Source organism: Sorex araneus, chromosome X, assembly GCF_027595985.1.
Source record: "Sorex araneus isolate mSorAra2 chromosome X, mSorAra2.pri, whole genome shotgun sequence".
Classification (NCBI taxonomy): domain Eukaryota; kingdom Metazoa; phylum Chordata; class Mammalia; order Eulipotyphla; family Soricidae; genus Sorex; species Sorex araneus.
In genome coordinates, this window is record NC_073313.1 from 121,076,393 (window position 1) to 121,100,238 (window position 23,846).

At 48.1% G+C, this 23,846-nt stretch overlaps 2 protein-coding genes across 8 annotated transcripts in view; one reads left to right on the forward strand and one right to left on the reverse strand.

Annotated features, from left to right (window-relative positions):
• LOC129400157 (uncharacterized) overlaps positions 1-17,548 on the forward strand; it is an 80,716-nt gene extending 63,168 nt beyond the window's left edge. For 5 of the 7 annotated variants that reach the window (XR_008627483.1, XR_008627481.1, XR_008627482.1 and 2 more), the window contains 3 exons: positions 14,979-15,108; positions 15,561-15,763; positions 16,098-17,548. Coding sequence is in view for 1 of the 7 variants with exons in the window: in XM_055123548.1 (XP_054979523.1) it covers positions 14,979-15,108; positions 15,561-15,763; positions 16,164-16,195 (365 nt within the window). In the remaining 6 variants the exon portion in view is untranslated. Of the gene's footprint in view, positions 1-11,527; positions 11,671-14,978; positions 15,109-15,560; positions 15,764-16,097 lie in introns of those variants that run through there. The other 2 variants (XR_008627486.1, XM_055123548.1) reach the window with 2 other exon arrangements.
• The window catches only part of LOC101549703 (patatin-like phospholipase domain-containing protein 4), a 134,713-nt gene that overhangs the window by 66,941 nt on the left and 43,926 nt on the right, over positions 1-23,846 (reverse strand). The gene's annotated exons all lie outside the window — the stretch shown is intronic.

Below are 23,846 nucleotides of genomic sequence, written 5' to 3' on the forward strand. Positions count from 1 at the left end.
CACATTTATTTACAGACATAAATATGCATACACAAAGACATCAAGAGGTGCACAGAGAAATATACAGAGACACAAATACAGCACACAGGTACACACAGACCATCACAGTTTCACAAACACGCACACACCATACAAATACAAAGACACACATAGACACAGACACAGAGAGACATACAGACACATGCACACAAAGGAAATATACGCAGAAACACACAAACACGCAGACACTCACATGGACACAGTGACATGCACGTATACAAGATACACACGTGCACACAGAGACCTGTACAGAGATTCACACACAGACGTCTATGCAAAAAGACAAAGACAATGACATATACACACACGAACACCAACAAGTCTGTACACACAGACATATACAGAAACACACACAGATATACAAACACAGACACACAGACATACTTGGTTACATACATGCTCTCAAACATAAAATATATACAGCTACACAAGCACAGATATATACAAAGACAGACAGTATTCAGAGATACATACATGCACACACAACTGTACACAGACATATACACTATTATACACACATGCACACAGATATTTATAGACACACAGACACAATCACGTAGATGCATAGAGAGTACAGACACAGACCTAGACCCAGACATATACACTAGAACACACACAGACTCACATTGGCACATACATAGAAACACACACATTGGCACATACATAGAAACACACATTGGTACACAAACAAACCTGCATGTATTGACATACACAGTGGAACACACACACATATACCCAAACGTAGGACCATACACATAGAAACACACAGTCACACAGATGTGTACTTAGACACACAGATAAACTCCGACAAACACAATTACAGACATATACACAGTCAGACTCAGACACACACATATGCACACAGACATATACATATACACATGTATACAAAGATACACATACAGACGGGACACGCACACACAAGCCATACACTCAGAAACATAGACATGCACATACAAAAACACAGACATACACAGAAACACACATTGTACAAACAGACATGTACACAGGACACATTCACAGGCACACACAGAGACACACAGACATAGACACATAGAGACACAGATATATACCTAGACACATAGATACAACCATACCTACAACACAGAGACCTATGTAGACACACACCCACATGCACACTCAGACACACACAAACATAGACACACACCTACAGATACAAACACGTGCACACAGACACAACATCAAGACATATAGACAAAAAGAAATGTACATACACAGACACGTACACACATACATGCACACACACAAGTATATAGACCCATGCACAGAGAGACACACAGACATATACAGACGCACACAGAAACATGTACACACAACCACAGACATATATACAGACACCCCCCCGTGTGCATACAGATGCACATACAGACCTGTAAACAGATTCATAGATACACATACAGTCACAGATGTGTATATATAGACACACAGGTGCACACCCAAAGATACAGATCGACACAGGTGCACACCCAAAGATATAGACACACAGCTACACACATTCACAAACAAACATGCAAACAGAGACAGACATATACACAAAGACACAGACATATATTCAGACTCATTCATAGATACACACACAGTCACATATGTGTATATAGACACACAGGTGCACACCCAAAGATACAGATCGACACAGGTGCACACCCAAAGATATAGACATACAGATATACATATTCACAAATAAACATGCAAACAGAGACAGACATATACACAAAGACACAGACATATATTCAGACTCATCCATACACACACAGATTTACACAGATACAGCAGTATTAAGAGACACATAGACATATACATACGCAGACAGAGAAATACACAGTCACCCAACATATGTTCACATAGGCACAAGAAATCTAGAAACCAAGAAACTCAGACATATACAGAAACATACACGAACACACTTACACATATACACACAGAGATATGCACACACAGGCATATGCACATACATACATACAGACAATTCAGACAGATGCACTCACACAGTAATGCATAGATATATACACAGACATACACATGCACACACAGAGATACATGCAAAGACATAGATACACATAGCAACACAGACATATGCAGATATGCAGACATGCACCCAGTGCATACAAAACGCTAACACAAACATATACACAGATATACACGTGTACACACAGAATTAATGTAGACACACATCTATACAAACATGCCCACACATAGAGACACAAACACATATACACACACATATATACACAGACACACAGAGAAACACCCAGAAATATAGACACAAAGATACATACACACACAGGGGGCTGGAGCGATAGCACAGTGGGTAGGGCGTTTGCCTTGCACGTGGCCGAACCCAGGTTCGATTCCCAGCATCCCGTAGGGTCCCCTGAGCACCGCCAGGAGTAATTCCTGAGTGAAGAGCCAGGAGTAACCCCTGTGCATCACCAGGTGTGACCCAAAAAGCAAAAAAAAAAAAAAAAGATACATACACAAACATAAACACAGATACACACATAATGCATACACAGAGAAAGTCACACAGTCCCATGTACATAAACACAGATGCAGATATTGCACACACATATACACAGATATACATAGCATGAATACAGACACACAGGCACACTCAGACCTGTACTTAGACATAGAACTGCATGCACACAGAGAGATACACAAAAACACAGTTAGACCTACATGCATGCACAGATGTACCGACACACAGAGACATATACACAAACACACAGATGTGCAGACAGAGACATAAACAGATGCATATGCGCACAGACACAGAGACATATATACGGAAACACCATCATACACCAACAAACACATGCATACACACAGACACATTTACAGACATACACAAGCATACACAGATACACACAGACATATTCTCAGCTACACACACTCACATGTGCACACACATACATAAAGAACAGATGCACACACAGATATATATATATATCCACACAAATATAAATTGACACACGCAAATGCACATACACAGACACATGGACATATTCACAGATACACAAACATTCACCCACACAGACATACAGAGGCACACTTATACACAGACACATATGCACACAGATACAGATATAGACTCAGACACATACACAGACATATACCAAACACACACATACAGACACAGACTTATACACAGAAACCCACATGGGCACACAGACACACATATGCATACACAGAGATATATGCAGACATATAGACAGATACATATGGACATATAGACACATCTCTACACAGACACACACCACATGAACACACAGTATATTCAGAAGACAAAACAGACAGCATATAGGACATATACACACACTACATACAATCATGTGCAGATGCACATGCACCCACACAGATTTACAGACATTTACACAGACAGACACAGATGTACACAGATACACAAGAGACACACACATGAACACACAGACACATGCACATAAAGACACACAGACATATATACAGACACACAGATACAGACACAAACAGAAATAGAGACTTAATAGATCGACACACACAGACAAACATACACAGAGACATATCCATATGCACATGCAAAGAGACATACAAAGACATACAGGCAGAAACATACAATCAGACATAGACACAGGTACACACAGGCTCAGACACACAGGCACAGACAGACATATGAAGACAAACTCACACAGACATATACAAAGATACCCACCGAAATGCACAAACATATACACAGACAAATACAGAGGTACACATAAATGCACTAACAGATATATAAACAGACTCACACAGACACACACACACAAACTTGCAGAGACAAGCGCATGCACACACAGATATTTGCTCAGACAAAAACAGATACATATGTGCAACACATAGACACACAGATATACAGACACATGTGTACCCACAGGCAACAGTCATATACACATAGACAAACACACACACACGTACTCACACCCAAAGAAACACACAGACATATGCAGAGACACACAAATACAGACATACAAAAACATGCACACACATATACATAGATACAGATAAGGCACAGACATACACTTGCACAAAGGCAAACACATACATGCACATACATTCACACAGACATAATGACATGTGCAAAGATACATGAACACAGAAATGTACTGTACTCAGACACACAGACATAGACACACACACAGAGACATAGACTGAGACAACCACATGCAAACACATAAATACAGACATAGACACACAGAGACACAAAATCTGACATGTAAACACGTGCAGACACAGACATATACACAGAAAACAACTTGTGCACACACTGACATAGTCACAGACATAGAGAGATACGCAGATATACAAAGAAACATATACAGAGACACATGCACACACAGGCACATGGAAATATATACACAGAACACATGCACATACACAGACATGCACATACAGATACATACACAGACATAGACAGACACACACACCTATAAAAGATACACACAAATGCACTCACCGAAATATACACCAAGACACATCCACAGAGATACAGACATATACACCACAGTCACATCTCAATGCACACAGAGTTATGTACATATAAGTATACAGAGAAAGACATATGTACAGACACAGACATATACACACACAGACTCACACAGACACAGACCCACAGCAGACACATAGACAACAGAGACAAGCACATATACAGACACATAGACATATACAGACACAGTTCTGCACACAAAGACATGCATACACATATGTACACATAGACATATACAGATGTGCACAAAAAGATATAGATACAACACAGAGACAAATGCATACAGACATAAGACATACATATAGACATGCACACAGATGCACAAAGACATCTTATGCAAACACTTATGCAAACACAAATGCACTATACAAATAAATGTATACAGAGACATATATACACAGACATACAGACATCTAGAAAGACACGTGTACACACAGACACATGCACAGACATATACACAGATACACACGCACAGATATATGTACACATATATCGAATATACACAAAACCCACATACACACAGTCAATGTAGATGTATACATCTCTGTACACACACAAACCTATATACACACAAACACAGGTAGAAACACACATATGCACATACAAAGACAATACTCAGACACAAGGAGACACACAGATAAATTCATAGTCACAAATACATAATCACACAGACCTACATAGAGACACAGATATGGAGACATATAGACAGACACACACTTAAGTACACACCATTGTACAGACACACAGACGTATTCATAGACATCCACAGACACACGGATGCACACACACAGATATATACACAGAGAAACATAAACATACATATAGACAAAGACAGATATATACACAGACAAAAATGCACAAACACATAGAAAAAAGAACAGATTTTAGCAGACACACATAACAGAGAGACAGATGTATGCATAGAGGTACAACATTCACATGCAGACATATACAGACACTCATACATGCACCTACAGAAACACATACACTGTCACACACAGACATATACACACACACACTTGTGCACACACTGACATACTGATGCACAAACATACACAGATTTACTCAGTGCATACACAGAGACATAAAACATATACACAGACACAAAAATATGTAAACATAGACATGACATAAACCCAGACATATACCCAGAAATACACACAAAGAAACACATATATACAGAATCACAAAGCATACATACTACACATGCACACAGAAACACACATAGGCATATACACAGACAGACACCTACAAGCTCATACACAGACATATAAAGATACCAACAAGGATTCAAAGATACCTACAAAGACACAGAAAGATATGTACACAGACACCACAGATACAAAACTAGACAAACCTACACATAGACATATGAACACAGACATAAACACAAACATGCATAAACTCAGACATACAGACACACTCTAAGAGAGACATACACATATACAGAGACAGGCATACACAGATAAAGACATGTGCACACAGACATATACAAAGACACACTGAGACCAACAGACACGTGCATACAAACCCACACATATATACATAGATAAACACACATATCCACAAAAAGACATACACAGACACACCCCCATGCGTACACAAAGACATGCAAAGAGATTGCACACACAGACATGTATATGGGCACTCACACAGACATACATAGACTCACCAAACATACACAGTCACACGCCCACATACAACTTAATCAGAACACGGACTTATGTACAGGCTGACAACATGTGCGCACACTGTTACTGACAATCATAGATGTGTGTAGGATACCATGGGGTTTGTTCTTTCAGCCTTGCCGCAGGGAACTTAGTTTACCCTAGAGCAATGTCCTTTCTGTTTGGACACAGGAAGACAGTTAATATTATGCTTTATAACTTGGGAGCTGATTGACTCCAATAATATTTACTCCTGGGCATCTGCTTTCTCAACTCAGTTGCCCTTAGTTCCTATAACCCCAAAAGCAGGGTCCCTACGAGGGACAGAATGGACCCAGGGCAAGCTGTGAGCTACCTGGCATCGAAATGGGCCAGGACAAAGCGCCACAATATTCAACTGTAAGTTGAGAGCATGGTCATAGACAAATGCTATCATGATCCAGAAGTAATGACGAGACTAGGACCCTGCTGGGGTTAGGAAGACTCACCTGGACTGAGGACTGTGGTCTGTAATAGTGAATGTCCTCAGGAAGAACCAAACTTAAAGTCTATCTCCTAGTGTGCTCATACAGAATGACATTGCTAGAAATATTAGAAGCAGATTTACTACAACTAATTAAGAGGCAGCAGGACACAGACACTAGCTGAGGAAGGAAGAAAGAGACACACCCTGACACACCCTTGTTCAGACCCCACTCTTGAGCAGATCTCCTCGTAATCTCCTTAGATGAGATTTTGTTGATATCCTCAAGAAATGGTCTTACTCTTCTTTGTTGATTGGTTAATGTTCAACCCACCTTTGTGTTACTGCCCTATGTGATTGCTGTATAAACTAAGACTGTAACAGATGTAGGGGGAGACATGGACACAGAGAAGACACAGAAACGAGGGCAGAAGACACAAGCGAAGGAGACAGCAGAGACAGAAAAGGAGGCAGCAGGACACAGACAGAGGCAGCAGGACACAGACATAAGACACAGCAAGAAGAAGCAGAGAGAAGACAGAGGCAAGAGAGAAGACACAAAAGCAGAGACGGAGAGAAGTTGGAAGAGACCAGAGGAGAGACCAGAGACAAAGACGGCGATAGACAGACAGAAGAGAGCACAGCAGCACACACAGAAGCAGAGCACAAGGAGGAGCCATCCCGATCCGGTCCATACACAGCGGTTCAAGAACACCGAACGCGAGCGGTGTGTGCGAGAGAGAACTGCCCGAAGAGCCCTCAAACAACAGAACGCAACACGACACACACCACATCTCCCCCTCCCGCAAGCATGTGCCCTTGTAATTTTTTACAGATGTGCACAGATCCACATTTACACAGATATACACAGATTTTTACAAATATATACACAGACACACAGAAACATACATGAACATGCATAAAGTCATTTATTTGCAAAAATAGACACTTGGGCACACATACAACAGACGTACACACAGTCAGACACATAGACATATACAAAGACATGTGCGCACACATAGAGACATACAAATACACACAAAGACATTCACAGACAAGCAGAGACACACATGCATTCATACACAATGCTTGCACACATAGCCACCCAGACACACTCCCATGTGCACACAGACCTATAGACACACACAAACTGACATATATACAAACATATATGTATGCACATAGATGTATACACAGACATACACTCACACTTTCATAGACAGACATAGGCACACAAATACATATTCACAGACATACTTGATGTATATACATATACACTTTGGTATATACACAGACACAGAAATATACACAGATGGACACATATTTGCAGACACATATACACACCCACAACCAAGCACACACATACACATACAAACATACACAAACACAAATGTGCACACATAGGTATAAACATACATATACAAATACATCGACACAAATGTGGGCATATAGATACACACACCCACGTGCACAGACTCAGACATATATACATACATGTACAGAGAAATGCACATATACACAAATTAATACGTCAACATATGTGAACACACAGACACACAAAAAACCACATACTCACAGGCATACAAAGAGACACAAAATATGCACAGATATGTACACAGACAGACACATACACATGCACATAAAAAGAGAAACAGACAATATGTGCACACACAGATTCACACAAACATATACAGGAACACATACATGAACACAGAAATACACAGACACACAAATACATATACACACCTGATGCACACGCAAATACAGAGTCATGTAGGAAGACACTCAAATGCACACACACATGGATATACAACAGACTCACATAGACATATACAAAGACAAGTATGCACAGATTCACACAGACGTATATACATGCATGGGTACAGGCAAATGCACACATAGGAATATAGACAGCCACACACATGTGCACAGAGACACGACATGCAGATACACACACACATGTGCACAGACACATGACCATGCAGAGATACACACCTACAAGCAGACACCCATGCACATACACAGAACTAAAGACACTCACATTTGAGCACACACATGTGAGCACACACATACACACACATACACATCTAGACAGGCACACACAGGGACCTACACAAAGACACATATATACACAGACATACACATATGCATAGACTCCCATACACCCACATGCAGACACAGACTCACAGACGTACACAGATACACACCACATACCTGTATGCAGGAATGCACATATACACTCAGAGGCATATAGAGGCATATATATAGACACACCCACACGGGGACACACAAATGTATACAGAGACACACATGTACACACAGATCTATACACACAGACACCCAGAGACATATACACAGGTGTACACATGCACTCACACAACACACACAGTATCAGACAGAGATATATACACAGACAGACACGCATGCACGCACACTGACACAAAGAGACAAACATGCACATATACACAAACGTAGAGATACACACACATGCATGCACACAGACAACATAGACATATAGATAGACACACATATGCATTTACACAGGAACACATGTTCACAGAAAGAGACACAGACATGCACAGAGACACACTGATGCACAGTTATATACATAGTCATACGGACACATGTTTACATTTACCCACACAGATGTACGTACAGAAACACAGACACACTCTAACACACACTTGTACACACAGATAATCAGATACACACACATACATATAGCACACAAGTGCACAGATGTACATACACAGATTCATACACATGTCCACAGACATATTCACATATAACACATGTGCAGAGACAATACAGACGTACATAGAAACACACAGTGCACACAAACATGCTCATCCAGACATACACACACAGACACAGACATACTGACATATACACAACACAAACACACACATCCACACAGACATACACAGACACAAACATATACACATACACAGATACATACGGATTAATACCCAGATGTGCACAGACAGAACACGAATGTTTACACAAACTTAGATACATGCACATATACACAGAGACCTATACACAGACACAGAGAAACAGATATATAGAGACCCAGACATAGTCACACTGACACACTTAGACATGTAGACACAGACATATACACAGATACGCTAACATGCATACACAGACACATACAGACACACGTGCCCACACACAAGCACACAGACATATACAGACATATACATGTGCGCACACAGACATATACCGAGATACACTCCCACCGTCACCCTCAGACATGCACAGATGTATACATAGACATATGTGTACACATAGGTACACAGGATATATACACACATATATATGTGCACACAAAGGATTCAGCATACAGACAGAATCAGACATACATACATATACAGACACGGATGTGTACACACAGAGACACAAAGACACATGAACACATACACAGACACACACATGATGTACATATAGACTTGAACACATATACACATACATAGCTATACATTTCTACACCCATTGAGACACATATACACAGACATACAGACACCCAGACATGTACCCAGTCACATATACGTACAGAGACACAGATATATACATAGACTCACAGACATGGGCATGCACCCAATAATGCTGATATACACACAGCAAATGCACATGTACACAAAAGAGACATACTCACACATACAGAGATACAGACACACAAATAGATGTAGAAACAGACATACACAGACAAATGCACACAGAGACACACAGACATACACAGAGGCACGTGCAAGCAAAAGAGACACACAGAGACATTCACATAAACACAGACACAGACATATACACATACACAGACACATACAGAAATATACACAGACATACATGTACAGAGACACACAGTAATATACAGACACACAGATGCACACATGAACATACAAACAGAGAGTTTCAGACACAGATATACACAGATAAACTCGTGTACACACACTGTCACTAGAGACACACAGATATATACAGAGACACAAATATATACACAGACACAGATACGTGCATGCACATACACAGACATATATACAGACATGTATACAGAGACAGATTCACAAAACAGATACACAGAAACACATGTGTACAGACATACACAGATACATGATCAGACATACACAGATACACACAGATATATACACACACGGACAGACATAAAGACAACAAACGGGCTGGAGCAATAGCACAGCAGGTAGAGTGTAGAGCCAGGAGTAACCCCTGAGCATCACCGAGCGTGACCTATGGAAAAAAAAATGACAAGAAACATATACATCAAAACACATTTACACACACAGATACACAGACACGCCCATATACATAGACATATTCACAGACACACACAGTACACACAGACCTTCCTATACACATATACACTGACACACATATTTGAGTCAACACAGACATATAAACAGACACATCACACGTATGCATATACAGACATATACACAGACATACAGTTCACAGACATGCAGACACACACAAACACATACACACAGATACAGAAACACAGCATAGACACACATACAGATGTGGCTGTTTTTCCGTCTGTATCGAGGACGTGCTGCCCTAGGAGACAGTGGACGTGCAAGGAGAGGGCGGCATCATGGCTCCTGAGGACAGGCCACCACTGCCGCTCCCCACCCCGTGTGTCCGTCTGGCCATGGTGTGCCCAGGCGTCCTGCTGTCCTGGCTCATGCCTCCGGCTTGCCTCCCGCTTCCTCTGCCCCAAGTAAGGGTCCAGCTGTGCTCACGGACACTGAGCAGGCACCACACACAGCCTCGCCGCTGGCAGCCACGAGCTGCATCAAGGGAAAAACAGAAACTTGGCTGAGGAGAAGACACCTTGCGGGTGTTTTTCTCTTTGCTAACTGGGCCACCCCCAGAGGGTCGTAAGCGTTCCGGGGGGGCCGTGTGCCCGCCTCACCGCCACAGAAGTAAGATGGATGGCGTGTTCAACAGGGCGCCTTTGAGTTCAGGTGTGTAGCGCTGCGTGTGTGCGTGTAATGTGGAATTTTTATGACGGCCATTACCATCACAAGTGAAAATGTCGAGTGACGTGGTTCATGGTTTGGATTTTTACTTCTGACTCATCGCTTGGCCTCGCTGCCTCCAATACCCGCGTACCTTTCGCTTGGGGAGTTAAGGGCAGAGATTTTCAAAAACCCTCTATGTGTCCGAATTGTTCTTGGCGCCGGTGAGTGCGCGGCACAGCCAAGCCAATAGAAAAAGCCAGTCCGAAATAAAACTCATAAACTCTAGTGGAACTTCCCCACAGCCCGTTCATTTCATTGGGAAATGTTCCCATATTCTGGCAAACGTGAAACAGAATCTCTTGTCTTTTCATATATTTCTTTTTCATCCCTTGATTAAAGGTTCCTCATTGTCCTTGTGCGCTGGGAGGAGAAATGTTTACATGAATGAAGGCAGAGTTACGTGCTGCAGTTGTGACAGAGAGGGAGGGAGAGAGAGACACAGAGGTAGGGGGAGAGAGAAAGGAGAGAGAGAGGAGAGGGAGGGAGGAGGCGCAGGGTGAGAGGGTCATTACAGAGTTGTGGAAGGAGGAAAGTGCGGGGCCCTTTTGCTGTCTGCAGCTACAGCCCTCAGTCCACACCTGGAGTGACCTGCTCGGCTGCTTCTTTCTCTCTTTCTCGTGGCGGGAGGTGTTTGGGCCACTCGTGGCTCAGGGCTTCCTCCTGGCTCTGGCTCAGGCATCTTTCCTGCAGCTCGTGGGGCTTCGGTGCAGAAGAAACGCCGCCTTGTGTGTTCTTAGCCAAGTCCCCGCATTGAGCGCCGGAAACGCAATCACTAATGAGCCCGCAGCTCTCGGAGCTTCATAAAAAGAAAGAAGGGTTGAAGGGTGTCCCCAGGGGCTTAGTCACTCTAATGAGGGCTTCGATTAAAGAAATAAATACAAATCACCTGTGTGGCATCTCGGTGCCCCATGGAAACTCAGTCCTGGATTAAGTGCGCAAATCTCTCAGTCCGGGGCTTCAATTAAACAGGAAAAATAACAACCACCCTTGGATGCCACAGTGGCCAGATGCGAGGCCGGCTTCCGTGTTCCAAGTGTCATGCACTCGGGCTGTCACAGCTCCAAGCCTTGAGCGCGTGACAGTTTGGGAGTGGCCCTTTTCCGCCCGAAGATCCCTTGGTCTCCATTTCTGGACCCCCAGGAGGGAGGATGCTCCTTGGCCACTGCAGCTCAAGGTCAGGCAGTGGACGGAAAGGGCACGGCCGTCGTCAGCCGGCGGCAGCTCTTCCGGGGAGCAGACAGCGCTGCCATGTCTGCCCCCAGGCGGGGGATGCCACCCAGCGCTGCCGCCCAGGGGCCATGCCAGCCCGCTCCAGTCTCTCCCTTGTGCCCAGCTCCATCTCCGAGAGGCTTGTTCCCGGCAGGCAGAGGATGCAGTGTCAGTGATTTGGCTGCCACATGCCCCGAGCACCACGACCCTCCCTGTCTTCTCCCGAACACCACAGGGGGAGCTGAGAACTCACGTGCCCCCGCCAGGCCACACAGGAACCTGTGCGGCCTCCAGGGCACCCAGGCCCGAGAGTGGCTTCACAGACACGTGGGCTGTGCAGAGGGCTCTGTGTGTCCGTCTGTCCGTCTGTCTGTGCTGTGGCTGAGGGCCACAGGCTGCCCAAGGGTTGCTTCTGAATCTGGGGACCCTCCGGGGTGCAGGGCCAGGAGTCAGCTCCTGGGTGGGGCCGGATACCCAGAAAGCAGCGAGCGTGGGAGCCGGCCAGCCACGTGCAGGACGGGCCCCTCCCGCCTCTCTGCTTGTGTGTCTGCGCTCTGGTTTGGGGGCCTCGCCCAGCTGTGCTCACAGTGACTCCTGGCTCTGTGCTCAGGGGTCAACCCTGTGGGGTGCTGGGGATTGAACCTGGCTTGGCCACGTGCCAGGCAAATGCCCTCCCCGCTGTCGATGGCTGCCGCCTGCCCTGTGTGTGTGTGTGTGTGTGTGTGTGTGTGTGTGAGTGAGTGTGTTTGGGTTTGGGTTTTAGGCCAGGCCTGATAGTGCTCAGGGCTTCCTCCTGACTGTGGTCCGGCCTCACCCCGCTGGGCCTTGAGGGGAGGCCCTGAGCCGTGTTGGCACTCAGACCCGGATCCGTGGCCCGTCCGCCGTCTTGTCCCTCTGGCCACGTGGCCTTCACAGAAACACCGAAACGCTGTGCCGGTCGCTGTCCCCGGAGTTCGGGCTCTGCCCGGTGCTGTCGGCCTGCTCCGAGCCCCCAGGCAGGAGCAGTATCCGGGGCTGCTGTGGCCTTGGCCTGCTTCCAGTGGTCCCACGTGGCCTGTTTGGCGGCTTTTCCCTGCCCATGATGCTGTCCCCAGGTCCCGCTTCCCTCCAGCCCCAGCTTTGCTTGTGCTGCTGAGGGAGGGCGTGAGCCCCCGGACCCACCACAACCCTGGGCTGTCTCTGTGAGACTCATCAGAAGCCCTGCCGTGGCCTGGCCGCCTCGCCTCAGCCCTTTCCAGGAACCCCTGGAGCTGCAGGCAGTGGGGAGGGTCCCAGTTTCCCTACAGACCCCCCAGGGCAGGGAGCTGGCAGCAGGGTCTGCTGGCCTGAGGTGCTTCGGGTGTGGCGCCCTCCTTTTCCCCATCCTTCCATCCTTTCCTCCCTCCTTCCCTCCCTCCTTCCTTCCTTCCCTCCCTCATTTCTTCCTCTTCCCTCCTTCCTTCCTCTTCCTCCTTCCTTCCCTCCTTCCTTCCTCTTCCTTCCTTCCTTCCTTCCCTCCTTCCTTCCTTCCTTCCTTCCCTCCTTCCTTCCTCTTCCTTCCTTCCTTCCTTCCTTCCTTCCCTCCTTCCTTCCTCCCTCCCTCCCTCCCTCCCTCCTTCCTTCCTCCCTCCCTCCCTCCCTCCCTCCCTCCCTCCCTCTCTCAGACACTGGTCAAAACTCACCTGTCCAGCCACATTTCTTGCAGGACAGGTAGGGAAATGGCCTGGGCATGGCAGATTCTGCCCCTGAGACTTGGAGACCCATAGACCAGAAGCTGCAGGTGTCCCCTTTTCTGGCGTCCACTTGCCTTGGGGGGGTGGGCCCAGCTGCATTTCCCAAACTTTCCTTCTTGTGTGTTTTCTATCTTTTTTCGTAGTTGCTTGGGTTCGAGGCGCCTCCACAGCATTGCTCTGGACTGATTCCTGGCTCTGCATTGAGACATTGCGCCTGGTGGGGCTCTGGGTGCCTGGGTCGCTGTGCGTGCGTCAAGCGCCCTCCCTGTGGGTGGCTCTGCTGTGCAAGTTTTCACGGCACACTCAACTACGTCTGTCTTTCTCTCTTAGACGAGGGTCTCCTGCTCATCTCGATCTGTCACGGGGGAACTGTGACCGGTGAGCCTCTTGGCACCCCACACACGGTGGCTTTCTGCTGTACTCGCCGGGATGGGAGCTCCAGAAATTCCACGGACCTGGGGTGAGGAGGATGAACGCACCTGACCGTCCTGTACACACACACACACACACACACACACACACACACACTCAACTCTTCCACCAACAACACGGATGCGGAACTGCCACATGAGCTTACCACATGCTGTTCTACACAGGCCTGAGCCGGACATGAGATTTTCGTGGCCAGCCTTCCCTCCCTGGCCCTGCCCTCATGCGTGGCCCCTGGAAGGTGGGCCCTTCACAGCGGGTTTAGCAAGGCCTGTGACTCGGCCTGAGGTCCTGCAGAGGGGCATCTTGCACCGGGCTAGGCCTGCACTCAGAGACGCCTCCCTCCTGCCAGGAGACTGCAGGCTCAGGTTATTTTACACATGCAAACACCCCAGAGATGTCGGGAAGAGGGATGGGGCAGAAAGCCATGTCTGGCAGCGAGCCAGACAGGTAGCTGACGCAGAGAACACATTTCCCCCTCAGAGGGCAGAAGGCCCCTCCTCAGCAGCACGGGCCCTTCACGGGCAGAAGAGAGGCAGGCCCACTCTCCGGAGCCTTGCATGCAGATGTCTGTGTAGCAGGGATAAGCTGGGCTTCCTGCTTCAGAATCTTCCCCTCAACGTGCAGTGAGGCCGGTCAGAAGCCCGCCTCGGGTGCTCGGGGAGAGAACGGAGCACTGTGGCAAGGTGAGTCAGAAATGATCACTCTGGATGAGAACTGAGTGCGGAAGGAGGGAAGGGACAAACAGGGTGACCTCTCAATACCTGGATTGCAAACTGTAATGCCCAAAGGAGGGGGGAGAGGGAGGGAGGGAGGGAGGGAGGGAGGGAGGGAGGGAGGGAGGGAGGGAGGAAAGAGAGAAAGTTCCTGCTTTAGAGACAGGAGGGGTCAGGAGAAGGGGTGGCGGGAGGGAAAGTGGGGACATTGGTGTTGGTATGTGAACTGTGAAGGGCGGGTGTTGGATCAGTGTATGAGGAGCTTTGTAACTGCATCTCACTGGGATTCAATTTTTTTAAAAAGAAAAGATTCCGTCATGGGCCAGCTTTCAAAAACTTCTCCCCTGAATCAGTGCTGTGTCACATTCAGAGTCTTCACAGTCATCTCGGGACAATGCGTGACGGCAGCACGGAGACCACCTCTGAGATTCTGAGAAGGGCCCCGATATATTTTCCCCCTGCTCTTGGAAAGACCAGCTGAGTCTGGAAAGAGCGTCTGAGTTGTGGCCTGCGGCCCCCGGCTAGAACCGCAGCAGAGACTCGGGGCTCAGTCCTTCTGGGGTGACTGGGACAGGAACTTGCAATGGGAAAGCAATGCCGCTATCCCTGCAGACGCTGGCTGTGAAGGGCGGGGACACTCAGCAGGGAGATGGGCCTTGCAGGGAGTTGGGAAGCACGTTGACCCTTGAACCTGATGGACACACGGGTCTGCTCTGCCCACTGCCAGCCAGTTCTCCTTGGGACCAGCAAGCCCCCCCCCGCCCCCGCACACACACACACAAAAGCACAGACATCAGTTTCTTCTGCGTTGTGAGATGCAGCGCTCAGCGCGACGTGGAATTAATGTGGGTTAGTGGAACGTGGCCAGGTGGAGCATGGCCAGGTGCCACGTGATCTGCCCTGTCATCGGACTTGTCAGGGACTGTTTTCTAGAAAGGCCTGACGACGCCCATAAGGGTTTGCTTTGGTGCGTCACCAGAGATGCCACGTCAGCCCCGTCCATCTCTCCATCCCTTGGTTACTTTGCTGCATGATGTAGTTGAAGGCACGTGGCACCTTCTCACCGCCGTTCACGTGGCCCCATAGTCCTGTGCAGGAGGAGGGGCCCAGGCCCCGAGTGCCCCATGGGGGCTGCGTGTTTGCCTCAGAACTGGTGGTCTGGCACAGGGAGTGAGGCTTCATCTTCCGCCTGGCTCCGCCTTCTGCCTAGCTTCACCCTCTGCGTGTGATTTGTCCTCTGCGTGGTTTGTCCTCTGCATGGCTTCATCTTCCACGTGGCTTTGTCCTCCACATGACTTCATCCTCGGAGTGGCTATGGAGCCCTGTGTGTGTCCCCTGTGTGTGTGCTAGCTGGGACCGGTGACCCCGGGGATCCCCTTTGGAAGGGAAGCATGGTGCTGAACTGTACTGGCCCAGGCTGGTGCGAGCACAGTGAGCGTCGGAAGGGGAGTTTGGAACCGGCCTCGCCAACTGCCAGAATGAGCCCCGGGAAATCGCACAGCCTGGCGGTGCCTGTCCTGAAGGGAAGCGGCCGTCACGGCTGGATGTGTTCATGCAGCGAGTTGGGAAACAGTTCTGCAGTTGTCCCGCCGCTCACAGCCATTCTCCAGGGCGGGCCTTTGCCTCGTGTCTAATTACTTGTTTTTACATTTATCAAAATCTTCCCCTTCCTTTTGCATTGATGTGACTATTCCTGTGCCAAGCCTTTCCATAGAAGCTGCATAATAAATGCCACTTTGCGTTTTCACATACAAATATTCCTGTTTCTGGACTCTTTTCTTTTTTGCATTTTATTTTTTGACTAAGATTTTGACAGAAAGATTTCAGCGTTCCTTATTGCTATCGGTGATTTGATTGTAAATTTGATACTCTGCGTATTTTCCAGGATGCGTGCCAAGGAAAGAGCAAGCCCACGGCAAGATTCCCCAGGCCCTCCCAGTCACCCTCTGCTCCCTGCTCACATGCCCCAACGTTAGGTAGCCAGAACCTGTCAAAGCCTTTGCCAGTGAGCGTACTCAGACTCGGGTTTCTCTGTTTCACAGCTGTGGGCTTGCAGCCTTCTATTTATAAACAAAGAAAATATGTCTGTCTGTGCCTTGACGGCGCCGTGGGTGTTGACACAGTGAGACGTGGGCTCCGTGAGATGTGGGTACGCTGAGGTGGATGCTCTGGGATGTGGATGGTCAGAGTGAGATGTGGATACTCGGCGTGAGGTGGCTATACTAAGATGGGGGCACTCGGAGAAGTCAGTACTCAGAGCAAGTTGGGAGTGAGACGCCGGGAGATGGACACTCGGAGCCGTGGATACTCCCAGCGATTCCGTGCGTGAGACCTGAGGGCTCAGAATGAGATGTGGCTAGTGTGGCTGAGGGTCTCGTTGGCAGCCCGAGGGCTCCAGCAACCCAACAGGTGTGTGTGTGAGCCCGCCTGCTCTGCATCCTGCAGCTGTCCATGTGTACGTGTGTATGTGTGTGTGTGTGTGTGTGAGAGAGAGAGGGAGAGAGAGAATTAATTTTGCCGCTTTCTGTGAGATCGCTACATGAGCATGGAGATCCTGCATGTCCCTCTCACCAAGGTGACTTTTCTCCAAACTTGTCCGCTCTCCACAGGGGACACTCTCTGTTTGTGCCCCCTGTCCCCCGGCCGGCCCTGTGGGAGCCACATTCACACACACACATACTCCTCTGCAGGAAGCGAGGTCGCCCTATGGGCCCCCGGAACCAGTGTGCACACAGACATGGGGGACACGGAGGCCAGAGCAAGGCCCATTCTCCAGCGAGGCCGCTGCCCACCTGCTTTCTTGTGGGCTGTAAACCCAGGACCACCAATGGGGCAGAGGGTGGCGGGGGCGCAGCCGAGAGGGGGTGGTCGACACACACAGTGACTCGAGTATGTCCACGGGGGGCGGGGTGTGTGCGCTGTGGGCCTCGGGCACTGCTGTGCAGCCTGAGTGCCAGGGTGCTAGGTGGGCCCAGGCCACGGCCATGGCTCTGGTCCCTGCTTCCCTGCTAGTAGCTGTTTGCACACGGGCAGTGGGGGTGTGTGGTTGCGCCCCTTCCTGTCAGAGACACACCTTGGCTCACCCCTGCCCCGGGCCCTCTGCCAAGGGACATTAGTGCCAGTGGCCTCAGTGTCTTGGAGCCAGGGCAGGCCCCGGAGCCACCAAAGGGCCACGTGTAAGTGCAGGGCGCCGTTGCTGGGAATGCCGGCTTCTCCCTCTCTCACTGATTCTGTTTACGGGCAGATGTTCGTCAGTGCTGAGAAGTCAGTGCTCTGTCGTCCGCTTTGATTATTCCTGCCTTTTTAGTTTTTAAGGGAATGGCCGTGCCTGATCATTGCTGAGCACAGTTCCCCGTGGACGTGGCCAGTCTCTGAGCAGCTGGACCGGCATGCTGGGTGCAGGGGGAGCAGCAAGGCCTTCTGGGACCTCTGGCTGGCATCGGCTCTGAGACTGTTTCATGCAGAGACACCCCCGCCTCCTCCCCATTCCACACATCTTTGGGCTCGCGTCGGGGGGTCCTGCAGGGACCGGCCTGCCCCAGACCACAACCGGAGTCGGTTTCCCTGTGAAATTGCATCCCACCCAGGGCCTGGTTTCTCTGCCGATGGGGAAAGCACATGGGAAACCCAATCTCGCCAGACATAAGGTCACTCTCCGGCCCAACCTTTAGTGCATGGGCCACAGAGAGATACAGCCGCGCCTGAGGCAGGGGTGGGAGATGGGGAGAGAGGGAGATGGAACGGGTGGGATGGAGCCAGAGGAAGAGGAGGCAGGAAGTGGTGCTTGGCCTGGGGGCAGCTTTGGCCCACAGGTGGACGATCTGTCATAGCTCCACCTCTGGCTGGGCCCGAGTCACAACCCACCCACCATGCTGCTCCCACAATGTCTATGAACGTGTGTTGCTTTTTATTATTATTTATCCTTCAATAAATATTTTATAAAATATTATTTAAAAATATTGTATATGATGTTAATGTAAATGTTTTATTTCGTTAACTATTTGTTTTAAATATTTTATAAAATATTTAAACTTATTTAAAAATTTTAATACAATTTTTTAAATTGTTTTTATTTTTTTGGTTACAGATTTTTTTTTCTTGGATGGTCAAACCTGCAGTGCTCAGAGTCCCAGCTGGGGCTGGTGCTCGGCTCCGGCCGAGTTTCGGCCCAGGGGCCCGTGCCTCTGCACAGCCGGTGGATGTGGAATGAGTGGGAACCAGAGACAGCTTTAGGATTTGGGGTTCCAGCAAGTGCTTGCAACCATGTATGGAGACTGTGAACTAACTTTGGCTACATGCTGTTCCAGGAAGGGAAATGATTCATTTTCCAACTTAAATCTCCGAGGACTTAATTACTATAATACAAAAATTGTAAACTGCGGGGCCGCTACCGCGGCCGTGCGACATTTTATCTCTTCATTCTCATCAGTGGAAAACTTACTATCAAATATTTCCTTGTTAATAGAGCTGTATTCTTGGGGGATAAATTCCAACAAAAATAGTGAGTCTGTTTTGAAACTCTAACAATAGTGAGTTGTGTGTTGAAATCTGGAATGTAATCAAGGTGAAGAGAAAAGGAAGTGAAATTATCACTCACACACGGGGGGGGGGAGGTTCGGGGGTGAGGGGTGGGATGTATACTGTTTTTTTTTTGTTTTTGCTTTTGTTTTTGTTTTGTTTTTGTTTTTGTTTTTATTGGTGGTGGAATATGGGCACTGGTGAAGGGATGGGTGTTTGAGCATTGTATAACTGAGATATAAGCCTGAGAACTTTGTAACTTTCCACTTGGTGATTCAATAAAATAAATTAAAAAAAAAACCTGCAGTGCTCAGGGCTTCTTCCTGGCTCTGTGCTCAGGAATCACTCTTGGGGGTTCAGGAGAGCTCACACAGAGCCAAGGACCCAACCCAGGTCTGTCGTGTCCACGGCTGGCGGCCCTCTCTCTGTTCCATCTGCAGCCTTCATGCAGATTTCTTACTAGATCTGTTTTTGGGGGTCGGCGCTTAGTCCTGAGTACATTTGCAACGATTCCCTCCTGTCTGGTCTTTGCACTTTTTAAATGTCCCTCGGTATTCTCTTTGGGTAGTAGGGACCCTTTTGTTGCCATCTGACAAGCCTCGCTTATTTAGCCTGCGCCCGGGTCCTGTGCTCTGTCTCTGAAATGGGAGTTTGCTGCTTCCTTCTCTGCACTGCTGAGGGGGCGGGGGTCGTAGGCCACGCTTGGGTGCAGAGAATCCCACGTGGGTCGTTGTGCTTGGGAGTCCATCCTGGAGTTCGGCTGTGGGTGATAGTCCCTGTCTTTGTTTTGTTCTCGAAGTTTCCCCCAACCTTCAGGGTTTCTGGCTCGCACCGTCCAGCTGTGCCGTTTCTCCAGCTGCATCTGCTTCTTCCATTACCACTTGCTCAAGTTGTTCTGTGGCTTGGGGCTTTTTCAAACATCTTTTTCAAACAGCACAGTGGGCTGCCTGCAGAGTGGACCTCTGGCGAGAGCGGCTCTGGGCTGCAGAGTTGGCTTTCAGAGCCCCCGATGGACCTCGGGGCTGGGTGGACACTTGCTCCAGCCAGAGACGCCTCTGGGCCCAGCTGGGCCGGGGTTTCTATCTCCCAACCCTCGTGACGGAGTTCTGGGGAACTGGGTGCTGCTGGGAGCCTAGCGCTGGGCGGGCCTCAGCTGAGATGCAGATGTGGGGGAGAAGGCTCCCGCGCCCCCAGCTGCCCCCAGCCAGAGGTGAGAGGCTGGCCTCAGAGCTGCCCTGAAGAGCAGACCATATGAAATCATCTTTATTTGTTGTTGGGGTTGATCTGTCTGGGTGGAATCTGCTCATATCTAGAGCAGGAAACAAGTGTCAGGTCTGGTCTGGGGCAGGGGGGCTCAGAGGACTCCTGCTGCACCCCCGACAGTCCAATGAGACCAGACTTGTTTTGAGAAATGGGGTCCAGTGCCCAGAGCAAAGGACCCGTTGTGCAATATTGGGCTGGCGGCTGGGTGGGGTGGATCTTGCCCCTTGGTTTCAGAGGATGCTATCAAGGGTCCCCCAATGAGATGTGGCTGAATAGCCACCCCCCATCCCTCGAAGAGCCAAGAAGCCGAGCCCCGTCCGAGCTCTGTGGAACCTTCCTCGTCCCTCCCTGCAGTAACCACTAGCTTACTTAAGCCACTGGCAGGGTGACCTTGGGTGTCCTTGGTTCCCCAGAGGAAGGTGGACTTCTGCAGGGTAGGGGGACACACCTGGGAGTCTCCCTCGGCACCCTGACAGAATGCACCCTACTTAACGTTCTTCCTGCCAGCCAGGCACTGGCCTGTGTGCCGCAGTGCACCATCAGCTTGAGAGAGCCACGGAGGGGTGCCGAGGGGTGCTGTGCCCATGGGAGACCCAACCGGAAGCCTGGCTTCCTGCTGCTATGAAACTGATGCTTCCTCACAGGCCCAACCCCAGCTGAATCTCTCTCTCTCTTTCTCTCTCTCTCTCTTTCTCTCTCTCTCTCTCTCTCTCTCTCTCTTTCTCTCTCTCTCTCTCTCTCTCTCCCTCCCACCCCCACCCCATCTCCTCTGTCTCACACACACCACACATACACACACACTCAAGCAGTTATAACAGTCATGCACACACAGTCATACAGTAACACGTACATATAGGCACACACTTATGCACTCATACACACTGGCTCACACACACACAAACACACACACACACCAGCCCCCAGACTTGCCCTTAATTTTCTGCTTTAGAAGACAAGAAATAAAGATTATTTCATATAATCTCGACCCTCTCAATACACAGACACAGGCCCCCAGGCCCAGTCATATACACAGGCACACTAAGACTAATTGCACAGTCAAACACAACCACACACATGCACACAGAAACACGCATGCTCTCAAACACACACTCAAACATATTTGCACATCTGCACACTCACCACGGTGATGTACACGAAACAACATACACTCCAACTCGCACATGTTCTTTCGCATGCTCTCACAGGACACACTGAAAGGATATACACATACATTCACTCTGAAACTGTCGCACATACTTGTGCATATTCAGTCAACACACCTCAAACACACATGGCCCCCCACACTCACTCAGTCACACCATCATACACACATTCACACTGACACTGAGACTCATTCACATGCCAGCACTCTACCTATACAGTCGCACTGACGTACACACATATGTACACTCCCAGCTCACACACTGAGACACACTCAAAATCACACAAACACACACCTTCACACTGAATCATACATATGTATACACAGTTGCACATGTGTATTAACACTCAACACATTCACAATCATATACTCAGGCAAACAATTCCTCACACACAACACTCAAACACAACGAAACAACCAGATACTCATACACTCACACATATAGTCCACAGTATCACACACAATCACACAAACACACTTACACACTATCAATCCCTCACACTCAGTCACACACAAAAGAGGAGATCGAGGCAGAAGTGATCCAGAAGAAGATGGACCAGGATTATGGAGACGAAGAAATCTGGTGCTGGAGAAGGTGATTGACTAAAGAAGAGAGAAGTGAAGGATGCGTTTGAGAATAAGAGGTAAGTAGAAGAACTGAAGAGCAGAAGACAATGGAGGCAGAGTGGTGTAAAAGAGAAAAAGATGATGTCAGATTAGGAGGATTGGAGCTATGGTACAGAAAGAAGGGTTTGGAGCAGGAGTAGGGAGAAAACGGGGAGAGATGATGTGGTGGAGGAAAGAACATTAGAAGGGAAGGATGAGGTCTTGGACGAGAGCTAAGTAGAAGAATGCAGAGCAGCAGACAGTGAATGAAGAGTGGTGAAAATGAAAGGAGACAAGAAGACAACAGGAATTGTAGGTATGATGCCAAAAGGAGGAGTTGGAGGAAGAGGAGGGAGTAAAGAGGTGGAGGATGAGGTTTTGGCTGGAATAAGGGAAGAAGAGGATGATTTCGAGGAGGACAAGAGGAAATGAGATGAACTGAAGGGAAGGAGACTGTGGAGGCTGAGTCGAAAATGGAACATGGATGACATCAGAATACACTTA